General features: G+C 47.5%; 2 protein-coding genes across 3 annotated transcripts; one reads left to right on the forward strand and one right to left on the reverse strand.

The window, feature by feature from the left end:
* Positions 1-329: 329 nt before the first annotated feature.
* LOC127311786 (aspartic proteinase nepenthesin-1-like) lies at positions 330-1,742 on the reverse strand. The gene has a single exon (XM_051342241.1). It carries the CDS (start codon positions 1,740-1,742, stop codon positions 330-332), a length of 1,413 nt encoding a protein of 470 aa, XP_051198201.1.
* A 4,483-nt stretch (positions 1,743-6,225) lies between these two features.
* On the forward strand, positions 6,226-8,713 carry LOC127312955 (uncharacterized). Of its 2 annotated transcripts, none has more exons than XM_051343496.2 (3): positions 6,226-6,489; positions 6,588-6,748; positions 8,410-8,713. In XM_051343496.2, exons 1-2 carry the CDS (start codon positions 6,379-6,381, stop codon positions 6,699-6,701), a joined length of 225 nt encoding a protein of 74 aa, XP_051199456.1. In that variant the 5' UTR covers positions 6,226-6,378; the 3' UTR covers positions 6,702-6,748; positions 8,410-8,713. The 2 variants fall into 2 exon arrangements, with proteins under 2 accessions (XP_051199456.1, XP_051199455.1); XM_051343495.2 differs by having other exon boundaries at positions 6,227-6,489; positions 8,424-8,713.
* The last annotated feature ends 5,571 nt before the right edge of the window (positions 8,714-14,284 follow it).

Here is a 14,284-nt window from a genome sequence, read left to right on the forward strand (position 1 = left end):
CCGAGGAGGTGAAAGAATTTACAGTTTCTAATAGATTGAGAATTTCGTTATTCTAAGTAGTAGTATTGTTTTACAGAGAGTTTGAAATATAGAGAAGCTTTGGTTGATGAGTATTTGATTGGATTACTAAATTTTAGGAGTTTTCTGGAGCAAGAAAATGCAATTAATTAAGATCCGTTCATGCATGTAGAAGATCGAACAAATCCATGGGAAAACCCAACAAGCTTTCAAATTTGAATAACTGTGAATTTGTATTCAATTTCGATGAAATACTACTGTACGTATAATGTGAAAGACAGTGTAAGACTCGGACTCGGACTCGGACTCGATCAGAGCTTGTTGCAGCGTGCGGGCGCGAAGCTCATCTTATTGGCTTCGAGGTCGTAGACGATGTGGGTGTTCTGCTGCTGGAAGTTGCCTATGATGGTGAAGCCGTCGTCGACGCCTGACGAATCGATGACCAGGCACAGCCCGTCGCCGGCGCCGGTGCCGTCAACGTCTTGGACGTGCAGCATGTAATTCTCCCGCGGGATGTCCCAGTCGGCGCCGTCCAGGTGGAGGATGAGCTTGGGCACACGCACTTTGGTCGTGTCCGCCGCAGTGGAGGACGAAGAGGAGATGGCGGCGAAGCACAGCCTGCCGTCGGAGTTGTTTGCGACGGGCAGCGGCATCTGCGACACGAACGCCTCCTGGAGGCTTTCGAACACGGCCTGCGGGAAGTTGGTGATGGATGTGCCGGAGTCGATGATGGTCCCGCCCGAGCCGTCGTCCTTGATCGCGAAGACGGAGGCGTTGAAGGGCAGTCGCGTCTTGCCGACGGTGATCCCTTGGAGCGAAAGGTAGTAGAACAAGCTGCCCGCGGGGCCTGGGGCGAACGGGGTGGACTGGATGGGCCCCGTGGCCTGCGCTTGGAGGCTGTCCATCGTGCCCAGGAACACCGGGCTGGTCGTGCCATCTGCTATGGCCGTGAGGCAATACGAGAAGCTGGTGACTTTGAGCTGCGAAGGCAGCGACAGCGGCCCACGGGCGAAGCCGGCGACGCCCGACTCGTTGGATATGAAGCTGCCGGTGTTGTACACGCCACATCCGAAGCGGAGGCTCGGCACGGCGGCGACGCCCGTGCCGTTTGGCGCCTGGAACGTGAAGGTGTCCTCCATGATCTTGCCCGTCGTGACCGTTTGGTCGGCGTAGGCGTAGACGTAGAAGCAAACGTTGTCGTCGGCGGCGCACCCGGAGAGCGGGAGGCCTCCTCCGCTCCGGCAGAGAGGGTCGGTGCAAGAGAGGCCACGGACGGTGGCGGAGGCAGAGGTGTCCACCAGAGGGAGCGGCTGGTCGAAGCAGACGATGCACCCGCACTGCGTCCAGATTAGGTCGCTGCCGGTGTCCAACGCCAGCGCCACCGGCTGCGGCCTCGGCGTGCCGATACCGAAGTGGATGAGGTACTCGGAACCGTAGTACTCCGTGTCGGTGTTGCCGCGAGCCATCGGCACGGTCACCGCCTCAGCCTTGCTGGCGTCGCCGGGGCGGGCGGATGAAGAATACCGCAGGCTGGCCGCTCGTGCCGTCGAACGAGCAGCCATCCGGCGGAGCAGCTCGCCGTTGGTGAAGCCACGCCCGCTGTCGACGTGCGTGAGGTCGGCGCGCAAGGCGGCGCTAGTCGCCCAGGTGCAGGGCTGACAGGCGAACACGATAGCTAGGAAAAGAAGGCAGGGTAAAAGCTTCAACGCTGCCAGATCTTTCATCGTACACAAGCGCAAGCTTAAAAACTACTGTACTTGACTTGGATTCCCGTGCAGGCTCTCTTGTATTGGCAGTTGTAGCAACCGTACGTGGCTTTGTAAGCAAAACAGGCTTAGATGATCGAGATGTGTTTGGAGAGGCAAGAGCGCAGCGCTCAGGCTGGACGCGCCGTGTCTCTTTATATTATAGTGATAATTAGGGTTTGGTTACAATCTTGTACAACAAGGCCGGGTTAATCAGCCTAACAAACAACGAATATAATCTATCTATCTGAATCGCTTAATTAAATATAAACAACTCAGTTTCAGTTTAGAGCTACCAATATATTCAAACGAATATGAACAACTCAGTTTCAGTTTAGAGCTACCAATATATTCAAACGGGGTTTAAGTGATTCAGATATATAGATTATATATATCGTTGTTAGTTAAGGAAATCCAGTCAGATGGCTGCTTCCTGAAAATCCGATCGTTAGCCTAGACTCAACCGGCTCGCAGCGTGAAAATATAACACGCGGCAAATGGGCGTCCCTGGGGGATCTGATTTCCCAGCCGTCGGATCGGCTATCTTGGACGGTCAGATCTGCTTCTACTGAATGTAGCAAAAAAATACCTCCCGACAGCAAAAACATAACCCGTTTTTGCTACATTGTAGCAAAAATCGTTCAGTTACGAAATCAAATAAAAAGGCTGAGCTCGCCGGAGATCTCGCCGGAGAGCTCGTAGCAATTTTTTTAAATTAAAGTAACAAAACAACAAAACAATTATAGCAAAAAAATAGCATCACATCGTGATAATATGTTTGCTATGTTGTCTCCGGCGATGTCTCTGACGATTTTCATCTTTGCTACATTATCACATTTTTTTGCTACGTGGTCTCCGGGGAGGTCTCCAACGAGCCCAGCCTTTTTTTTTTTTTTTCTGAACGAACCGTTTTTTGCTTCAGTCATTTGCTGCCGGGGGTGATTTTTTGCTGCCGAAGGTGTTTTTTTGCTACATGCAAATCTAACCATCAAAATGGTTGATCCGACGGCTGGGGACCTGGGGTTGGGAGAGCCTTATCCCCCGGGGGCAACGAATCATTTTCCTTAACGAAATAACATGTGACTAATCAGTCAACTTAGTTCTCACTCAAATAATATTTTTGAATTTCATTTGCACTCTATGTCGCAACTCAACACGAACCATAAAATAAATCTAGTTGTGCAAAGATATTTTTTTAGTTGCAACCTCATTTACAACTTGCAAATTAGGTGTACGAAACTCGACTGAGAACTAAGAGAACTAGCAAAACTGTAAAAATTAAGCGATCCATCTTGAGCTTTTCCTATAAGTGGTCGGGCTTATCATTTGAGGCTTCTAGATTAGTTATGAGATAACTCGTTTGAAAGCCCCTCCTGATAAGCTAAGTAGGTTATGGAAGAAAAGAGGAAGCAACTTGTTTTTTTAAGTTGTTACACACCGGTTGGAGGCAGACGGTCATTCTTGTTCCTCTCCCCAACCCGACTCTCCTGCTCTCCTATATCTAGGGCCTGCAGACCCCTCCCTTTCTCCTCTCTGGTTGTGGCCGGCGTTGAGACATGAGAGGGTCCCTCCTTGTACAACATTAACCTAGCAGTTTTTAGCATCTAGGGTTCCTTTATCATTTTTCCTCCATGGAGTCTGGCTATATGCCGATGTTGATCTTTTCTCAGTCCTCTCCGAGTAGCGGCTGGAGAAGCCTCCTTCAGTCCTTCTGTTGCTATGCTTTTATCCATGGTGGATGGGGTAAGGTTGCAGCGGATTTGGAGAAGGTGCTCTATCAAATAAGCTTGAAGACCCCCCAGATCAGGGGGTAGCTGTGGTAGAGTTTGGGATTTCAGTGTTTCCTCTCGATCTCGTCGTCGTGGTGGCGGTTGGTGGAGAGAGGTGGCTGGATCGGAGCTCCATCGGGTTTTCTTGCTGCAGGCTGGAGATCATCACATTGAGGCCCTCGATTGCCGCCATAACTTCTGGCTGAGAAGGAAGCCTCTCCAGACGCCAAAGATGGCGTCAGCTCAACCTCCTAGTCTAAGGTATTCCCGCCGGTGCAAATCGCCCTTTGTCTCCCAAGTGGCTTCGTCCCCGGCGAGAAGAAGGCCGACCGGCGGTGGAGTCCTTATTGTTGCGGTGGAGAAGATGACTTGATTGCCTTTCTGTTTTATGTTTCAGGGTCCTTTGTGCTAAATTCTAGGACTGCGATGTAATGTTAGTTTACTTTGGGGTCCTGTTTATATTTTGTATTCCACCGACGACAAATATATTGCAGCACTATACCCTTGTGGGCCTTCCCCTGTTAAAAGAAGGCTATTACAACTTACTTTTTCAGCCTTTAGAAGAACTAAGCGTCTATGTCTTGAGCAATACCGCGGACTTAAACTTCAATGTTACTCTAGGCACAACGTTTCTTGTAGATGATCCATTTGTTATTAAACTAATAATAAACATAGACGTTTACAAATATGTACATAGGCTTAGGGCATCTCCAACCACGCGACCCAAACGGACGCGCTGGGCCGTCCGGTTTGGGCCGTTTGGGTGGCCAAGCGGACACGCGGACAGCGGCTCGCGTCCGCGTGTCCGTTTGGGTCGCGCGCTGCGCCCAACGCGCGGACGCAGCGCATAATCAAGGAAATAGAAAAAGATTTGTAAAAATGCGAATTTAAACGAAATTTCATTGAACATATGCCCTATTTTGGCCAAATTTCCTATTTTGGGCAAATAAAACTAACAAAAGAAGCCCCTATATGGGCTTTTAAATTTAAACTAATAAAAAACCCTCTATTAGGGTTTGGTCGGCGGCGCGGTGGCCGCCGGTGCGCCGCCTAGCCCCTGTGGGCGTCGTCGGCGACGTCGTCGTCGTGGACGACGTCCGACGGCGGCGACGCGCTGTTGTGGCTCGACCGCGCCGGGGACTCCGGCCACGGAGACCACGGGGCCTCCTCCCAAGCCGAGTCGGGGTCCTAAGCCACCCGAGGCTGCGGCGGCGCACGAGCGCCGCCTCCTCCCCGAGGCGCTGCCTCTCTGCCCGCTGTGCGCGGCGCCTGGCCTCCTGGCGCCACCGCTGCTCCGCGCGGCGCCTGTCCTCCTGCCGCGGCGCTCCTCGTCGGCGCGGCGCCTGGCCTCCTCCCGCCGCGCCTCCTCCTCCTCCTCCCGTCGCGCCAGATCCCCTCCAGTCCCCATTTAATAGACTCCCTGGTCACCGACAGGTGGGCCCCAGGGAGACGAGGCGACCAGCGCCCCGGACGCGAGCGGACGGCGCGTGCCATCCGTGGCAACGCAAACCTAGCCCAGATTTGGGCCGGGTTTGCGTCGTTCCGGACGCCGCGGCCGTCCGCTTTTGCGGTGCGTCCCCGCGTTGGGCCGCGTTTTTATCCGGCTCGACCCATCCGGACGCGCGGGCGTGGTTTGGGTCGCTCCGTTGGAGTTGCCCTTACCCCCATGAACCCACACATACCTTATCTCTACGAGCACCTTTGAGAGGCTTAGTTTTTTTAAAATATTATATATTAAGCAAGCAAGCCGCCTCATTAAAAACATTCCAGTCCCCTTAGGTACCCTGGTAAGGAAAATAGTGCCTAAAAAACTTGCTGCTGCACCATCAAGTGATCGTTACATCACTAATGAGTTCCTGACGAATAAATATAGGGGAATCAACGCCCCAATTACAAGAGACATTATTGACAAAACTAAATCTAGCTAATTCGTGAGCTACTCTATTAGCATCCCTCGGTAGTGTTTAAACTCAATAATTCCAATGTGTGTGACCAGATCGACACAGTTGGCGAACATGGTTGAGGCTTCATTCCACCATCGTTCTTCTCCATTAATTGCATGCTTCAATCGTCTCGAGTGAGTCAGATTCAGCTTGGACTCTGCTACAACCCAGCCTTTTGATTAGGTTTAGGCATTCTCTTATTGCTAAAGCCTCGGCCATCGAGGCCGACGGGACATGTGAAATCATTGAACAAGCTCCAACAACAAATCTTCATTGGTAATCCCGGACAATAGCCCCCATAGATCCCGAGCCAGAGTCCACATGAAATGATGCGTCAACATTTAGTTTCATATACCTGGGTGGCGGTTTAGATCACTTCACCAGCCCGCTACTTTGGGGTTTTGGGGCCTTTGCATGATTCGATACGATAGAAAGAATAGACATCATAGCCTGATTGATAGGTGGCACTTCTTCATCATGTGTTCTTCTCCTTCTCATCCACCACAGGTACCAAGAACAAACCCCTATCACCTCTTTGAGACCAATAGAATTAATTAAACCCTGGCATAATAGTGTCCCTCATATAAGTAAAAGAGACTCGAGACTGAGATTGATAAAATCTTATTGATGGTAATGTCGTCTCCAGCTGCCCCCGTGCACCAAAGCGGCCCAGGGCCTACCACGAGCAAAGAACAGGTCCATGGGCCGGCAGCAGCCGTCATTTCGGCCCGGCCATCGACCGTCACTCCACTCCCACCATTCCACATTTCCACCGTTCCGTTCCGTTCCGCCGCCCCCAATATTCCCGAGTCGCCGTCCCCCACCCACCATCTCCCGACGGCAACGTCCTCCTCCAGCCGGCCACCCCACCCACCTCTACCGGCGGCGCGAGGTCAGCGGGCAATGGCGCCGCCCGGTTCGCGCCGGTGGGCGTACGTGCGGATCATGGCCGGCACCATCCTCGGCGGCGGCCTCGGCTTCTACGTCATGCACCGCATCGAGACCTCCTACAAGGCACGCCGGATCCCGCCCCCCTACCGACCTTCTTAACGCATTTCGTCCAGCCAGGCCCGCGGCGCTCACTTAATTCCGCTCTTCCTGCGCGCGCGCAGGCCAAGATGGAGGAGAGGCTGCAGAGGTACGAGGCGCACATGCTCGCCAAGGCCAAGGAGGCGCAGGACGAGGGGCCCCGCGAGGACCAGGCGCAGCGCTTGCCGGACTTGTGATCCACTCCTCTTCTCTTGAGGGCTGCCCCGCCTTCTCGAGCTGTTAGGTGAGTACTAGTAGCTGTATGATAAATCTTGGAACTCGATGCCGAGATTCAGCTGTTTCTGTTCCTTGTTATTACCCGACTGTTCAGATTTAGGCTTCAGCATTTTAATTGGGCTGTGGTTATCTGATCCAGCCGAAAACCAATTTATGCCTTGCTAGCATCCAGCTACCCCAGTGGTTTCCTCTGGTTGTGGCAACCAGCTTACTGCTTCAGTTCTTTCCGGGTTCAACTACACGTCTACACGTACTGTCGAGCGAGTTGGCGAGGCTTGTTAGTACCTTCGGCTTTATCTATTATTGTTGCCTTTGTCATTACCACCATGGAGGATTAGGTATATAGCAAACCAACAAATCTTGTTGTGCTGATAGCTTTGGTAATTGGCATAACTGAAACATCAGAATGTAGAGATATGTCACCAAGGACCATTGGTAAGCTGAAGTTTTAGGATCTTTTTCATACCAAAATAACAAAAATAAATGAATTATGGAGGTTAAGAATTTTAGCTTGTATATGGCACAATAGATTGTATTGGAAAATGTAATTTTTTAAAACTCCCCCAGGTTGACCATAGGAATTGATTTTTTTTAATGTGACCATAGGCACTATGGTAATGGCAAATCATATTGTGGTTGCCCATCGAAGGTTATCTTAAGTGGCCAATCTGTTGGCCGCCCACTTATTCTTGTAACATGATGGGGAAACCAACATATGAAAACATATCTGGAGCATCACATAAAAGATGAACATCATATAAAAATGTATGATTTGTTGCAAGCTGTGAACACATACAATTAAGAAGGGAGTAGTAAATATGCTTAATGTTACTGTAACAAATACACATAGTCAAACTACAGAGCCTTTCCATGGTGAACAGCAAGTAATGCCTGTTTCTAGCTTTTCAGTCATGTGTTGTATCTCCATGAAAAAGGGGGATTTATTAACCTATATGCGGGTTTGAGCTGTTGAAGACGATACACAACCTCAGCTTACGATAGTCAAACTACTGATTTTTTGATAAATAATGCAATTTTTTTTTGTTGCAAAGTGTATTTCTCCAACATATGAGGATTGACAATATTGTAAAGTACCAGATAATTGAAATATCAAATGATTAACTATTATAGATGCACGACAGTAAGAGGGAGTAGTAAAATTTAAAGGCGTGTAATGATAGAAGAACTCTAACCAGGCACCTACAAGAGCGGCAGTACACGTCTAAAATCCAATTGCTCATGAAAGCACCCTGAAGAGTGATGACTACGATTCCTCATTGTTGAAATTCTCAGAAATGGTTTCACTAAAAAATAGTTCTCTGAAAAGAACTCTTAACGACTGACACTAAAAGAACTCAAGAGGAATACCACAAGATTTTACATGACTCTTTCTATTTCAGCAATATTCCCAAACTCCACCTGATAGCCTTTTCATGCATCCTGAACATTTACACCAGTATAGTATACTCCTACTATTCATGCTGCTTATGTTCAGAATATAATCTCGCATGTTGGAGATGTGCCATCCTGAACTTTGTGGGAGTTTATTCCTCTTTTTGAACAAGAGTTCTGGAAGTATTTTCCATGTTGAACTGACTATTGATCCTGTATATTTGCTCTCACATCGCCCAAGTACATTCAGCTGGATTTTAACTGACTCGTATTCAGTTGTCTGTTTGCAGAACATGATCCAGCGGCACACATCATCCACACTGTTTCCCTAGAAGTATCTGCCATGTACTTCCCGCATCTATGCTTTGGTTATAAAGATGAACATGAAAAAGTACATCTTCCTTTTTGTAAAGAATGAGGGTAGCATCAGCTGAGACTTATGGTAAACTGCAAGTCTTTACTGTAAGATTCAGATCAGCTGTATGAAAGCAGAACTTGTAACTGTATAAGTAGTCTTCCGTGACAAATTTCACCTCTGCTTCGGACGCTCTGAACAGGAAAAAATCCACATTTGCCTCTAGAGTAAGGTTACCAATAGTTCATTTGTCGCTACAAATTGTAAAACTAGTGTTACGAAGAGACTACATCCTTATTTTTCATGCCATTGCCTGTCCATAGTTGAAGCAGCACAAGGTTGTGGAGGAACAACTCCACCGTGTTGCTACAACGTGGACAGCACAATTGTTGAAGGAACCGCTTCAACGTGCTGAGCTAGATATCGCTCTAGGGGCGTAGGCTAGATATCGCTCTAGGGGCGGGGTTGTCAAGAGTTCAATCCGAAACTCTCAACGCACAAGATCTAGTCCAAGATCTTAGGACAGAACACAAGGTTCCATTTATTTGATAGGTAGGGGTACATAGTCCGATTACATAGGTAGAGGTTGGACCTCTATTTATAGGCTGCATGAGCCTTCACTACTTAGCTCTACTTACAACTAGAGTGTTCTAGAGAACACTACATAAGCTAGGGAAAGCGCTACAAATATCCTAGTTACAACTTATACTAGAATACTCTGGAAACCACTACAACACACATAAGTAGAGGACCATATTACCTAGAATATAGTGGAAGTGTGTAGAAGCTAGTACTGGATATTACTTATGTTTTATTTTTATTTTATTTTATATACTGTCCCTCATCATTCTCCCCTGGTTGTTTAGAACTCGACCTCGAGTTATCTTCATAGAGTGCTTGTTCTTGATGATAAAGAGCCAAGTCTGTCACGTTGAATATGTTGGATATTTCCATCTCAGCTGGAAGATCTATCATGTAGGCATTCTCATTTATCTTCCTTAGAACAGAGAAGGGCCTGTATTTCCACCATCTAAGTTTCTCTTTGATGTCTAATGGCGGTCCTTCTTTCCGGAGGTATACCATCACCTTATCACCAACCTGAAATGATTTTATCCTCTGTTTGTGGTCACTTTTCTCTTTCTCCTTGGAGCTATTACGATTTGATTGATTTGGTAGAATGATGATCTTCCGCTTGTTCCAAGTGAAAGAGTAAGAATTTTCCTTCCCTTTGTGTGTTGTATTCACATCATATTGCCAAGGTCTCCCAAGAAGAACATGGCTGACATCCATATCAACAACATCACATAACACATTTGCGTGATAGTGCTTGCCCAAAGAGAGTGGCAGGTTGCATTGTTTGGTGACCCTCATATTCACTCCTTTCTTGATCCACCCAATAGTGTAGGGGTTTGGATGATCATGTGTCTCAAGCTTTAAATGGTTCACCAAATTCCGAGAGATAAGATTTTCACAGCTGCAACTATCAATCACTAATTTGCATACCTTGCCATTCACCGTGCATTTGCTCTCAAATATTTTCTTTTGTCGTGTGTTGTCGCGCTGCGGTGTTGAGCACAAGGGGCGCTGAATCACACATACCACCTCTTCTCCCTCTTCTTCACAAATATCTGGTCCTTCTATATCTTCAGATTCATATTCTTCGCCATCTTTGCCATCATGGATTGTTGTGTTGACAAATTTCCTCAATGGGCAATTGCTAGATACATGCCCCTCTTCACCACATTTATAGCATTTTATCACAGGCTTTGCCCTACTCTTACCTCCGGCTTGCTTTGTGACAATTTCTTTTGCACCGGGTTGAGTGGTCTCTTCTTCCATTCCGTGGGAGTGGCTCCTAGATGAGTCTTCCATATGCGAATATGGAGCCTTACTTGCCTTTCTTGCCTTTACCAATCTCTCTGCCTTTAATGCTAGAGCTTGTGCTTGATCAAGGGACCAAATTTGCTGCATCATCAAACGATCCTGGATAGCATCATTGAGACCATTGATGTATCTTGCAACTTGTTGATCTTCAGTTTCACCAAGGTGGCACCTCACTTGTAGCCTTAGGAACTCCTCCGTGTATTCTGAAACAGTCTTATTTCCTTGAGCACAATTCTGAAACTGAATAAATAGGATCTGATCGTAATCTGCAGGCAAAAATCTCCCTTTCAAAAGATTCTTCATCTGCCGCCAAGATCTCACACGAGGTTCTCCTCTTAGCCTGCGATCTTCTTCAAGGCGATACCACCATGCACCAGCTCCTCCTTTTAGCTTGTATGCAACCAAAGAAACTCTACGATCTTCCGGAATATCCATAACCTCAAAGAAAGTCTCCACCTCATACAACCAATCAAGGCACCCCTCAATATCAACATTTCCATTAAAAGTGGGGATCTCAGCTCTCACCTTGTATGTATCCCTCGCATATGTAGAGCGGTGTACTCTCGGATATGTATGGAGATCAGGTTCTTCAAGGCTCTCGTCATACTCGTCACCTTCGGAAGCTTCAGCATACATTGGCCTCCTTGAAGTACGCTGAACAACACGTGAATGAGGTGTTTTTGCTTCAATACGACCTCCCATTCTTCGACGCCTATCATCTGCCTCCTTTGATGATTCTTCATTGGCAACAGGAGGAACACCCTTTCTTACCATCTCAACTAGCTGATCAAATCTGCGGTTAAGGTCTTCACGGAGCGCTTGGATTTGTTGATCTACAACATCCACTCTTTTCCCCAATTCCTCCATTGCTTGGTGCAACTCTCAATGAGGAGACCTACAGCCGGATCGGATCAGCGAGGCTCTGATACCACCTGAAGCAGCACAAGGTTGTGGAGGAACAACTCCACCGTGTTGCTACAACGTGGACAACACAATTGTTGAAGGAACCGCTTCAACGTGCTGAGCTAGATATCGCTCTAGGGGCGTAGGCTAGATATCGCTCTAGGGGCGGGGTTGTCAAGAGTTCAATCCGAAACTCTCAACGCACAAGATCTAGTCCAAGATCTTAGGACAGAACACAAGGTTCCATTTATTTGATAGGTAGGGGTACATAGTCCGATTACATAGGTAGAGGTTGGACCTCTATTTATAGGCTGCATGAGCCTTCACTACTTAGCTCTACTTACAACTAGAGTGTTCTAGAGAACACTACATAAGCTAGGGAAAGCGCTACAAATATCCTAGTTACAACTTATACTAGAATACTCTGGAAACCACTACAACACACATAACTAGAGGACCATATTACCTAGAATATAGTGGAAGTGTGTAGAAACTAGTAGTAGATATTACTTATGTTTTATTTTTATTTTATTTTATATACTGTCCCTCATCAATAGTTCCACAAAAGAATCAGTTCGCAATGCGGGAGTTAAGAGTTGGAGGTCTGATTTCTCATCGCATTAGAAGATGGTCGGAGTGTGACACTTTTAGAGGGATTGCTGGGGTGGCCATAGGACTGGTGGTGGTGTTTGTGGGAGCGGTGAGGCGGCCTAGTAGTGGCGTCGGCCGTGGGCAAGGGAAATAGCTCGTTAGAGCAACTCTAGCAAACACCCTATGATGCCCCATCCTGCATAATTTTGCGGATTTTGCTGATTTTAGATGTTGGAGGGGTAAAAAAGAAATGGCCTTAGCAGAAGCCCTACTCTAGCCTTTATTTTTATTTTTTTTGTATAGAGGCACGTTCAAAACAGCTGGGTTGGGCCTTCAAAATAAGTACCCAACCTTGAAAATATGTAGGCGCTTGATGGCGACTCACGCTGAAGCCATTTGCCATTTACTCCCGCAATTTTCTCCTATCCTTGTTGGCAATGCCGCCACAAGTCGTGCCACTGGTGCATCCTTGGCTGCATGCGGAGGAGCAAAGATGCCGGCCCGAAGAAGAAGAAGACACTGGGTGGCCATGGTCCTCCTCCCTTCCATGTGCGTTCGCTGGCGCCGCCTCCAGGAGGAGTCGGCCGTCGTCACAGAGGCTAGCGCGTACTGCGTGTGCAAGGCAATTTTCAGGATTTTTTTTGTTTTGTTTTGATTCTCACATATTATCAATGTTTTGGATCCGATTATATCGTATTTGTTTGTGCATTGGATAGTGTGGATTCGACGAGTTCACATGCAAATTTTATAAAGACCTATGGTCGAGGGTGGACACCTCTCTCTTGTTGGGTTCGAAGTTCATGACTACACTCAAGATGTTGCTATAGACTCCTGCCTCTACCAACGTGGAGGCTCTTAACAAGTACAAGGCAATGAAGAGGGGTTGAATAAGCAAAGGAGTATGGCCCCTCCTCTAAAAAAAGGAGTATGGGCCCCATATGGACACAATGGATGCCCACAATACTGCCTTCGATGAGCTTAAACTTGTGCTCGAGGAGACAAGGTTGAGGCAAAACGCGGACTAGATGAAGTCGGAGGCCAACAAGGAGATAAGGTGCAAGAGACTCGAGGAAAATAGATAGATGATGATGGACACAAGGGAGATGGATGAGAAGGCAAGATCCTTTTCACAGTCCTCTGGTGATTGTGTGTGATGCTTGTGGGAGCATTTTGATGGACTAGCTTTATCTTCTTTTGTTATTTATATGCTGTTGGATGCTATGATATGATATGATATGACCATGAACGTTTGTGATTATTTTGGAATCATCCTTATTGTGTATGCTATATGGTCAATACCATTTGTGACGATATTTCGTTCAGTTTCTTGACGAAAGATTCGAAATTTTCAATTCAATGCTCATATTTAAAATAGAGCTCGTATGATGAAATAAATGAAAAATGCAGAAAACTAAAACATATAGGTGCGTGTCTGACTTTGCACACGCGGAGTCCATAAAAATATGCAAGAGAGCATGCAAACACATTATAGAGGCCGGAGAAACATGATATTAGAGCATTTTCAGTCACGTCCCTCAAAGTGGCCCCCAAATGGTATCAGATTAAAAGTTTGGGGGACACCTCCGCTTAAAAAAAATCGTACCAAGCTTGGGGCGCGTCTCTCCCCAGTTGCGTCCCCCAAACTAATTTTACATTAAAATAACTCTTTTTTTGTTGCATTTTCATTTAAATAGACATGAGAAACATTACACAAACTAATACATAGTTTGGAACATGGTTGAAATATTGCAAAATTAGAAAACCTAAGTAGTGTAAGTACGTCGGTTTCGCGTTCTTTACTGCGAAGAAAGAACCCTCTCAGGCAGTCATCCAAATTGAAAATCCAGCTGGAGAGTGCCCTGTTGGTCTTCGATGCCCAAGAAAAACACACATAAACCTACACTAGTGGATTCAATTGGCCGGCGGCCATCTTCGCTGCAAAGAAAGAACACTCGCCATGCTCAATCATCGTCCTCTTCGTCGTCGATGTGTAGTGTCGTTGAACACCTTCACGTTCATCTTGTCCTCACCTTTGTAGTAGAAGGTGAGCATGCAACCGGCTTGGAGGTCGTGGGAGCGCACGAACTTCTCCCAGCTGGTATGGAGCTACATCTTGCCGCGCCCGTCGAAGAGCACATCCACTACCCATCGGCAAAAGCCGTAGCGAGCCTCCAGCAGCTGCAGCGTGGCCGACTCTCGTTGCCAACGACAAACTCACCGAACTTGTCCGGCAGCCTCTGGATGCCGAGTGGGTAGCCACTGAGGACGATGATGAACTCGAACTTCCACTCCTCGGAAGACAACGACGGCGCAGGCGACGACAGACCTTGTAGACGTTGCTGCTCTAGCGTGGCCGCAGCCGTGGCAGCCACGCCCGCGACCTTGACCTCGACCAGCCATGGAGCGGCCCACGACCTC

Source organism: Lolium perenne, chromosome 7 (assembly GCF_019359855.2).
Source record: "Lolium perenne isolate Kyuss_39 chromosome 7, Kyuss_2.0, whole genome shotgun sequence".
Classification (NCBI taxonomy): domain Eukaryota; kingdom Viridiplantae; phylum Streptophyta; class Magnoliopsida; order Poales; family Poaceae; genus Lolium; species Lolium perenne.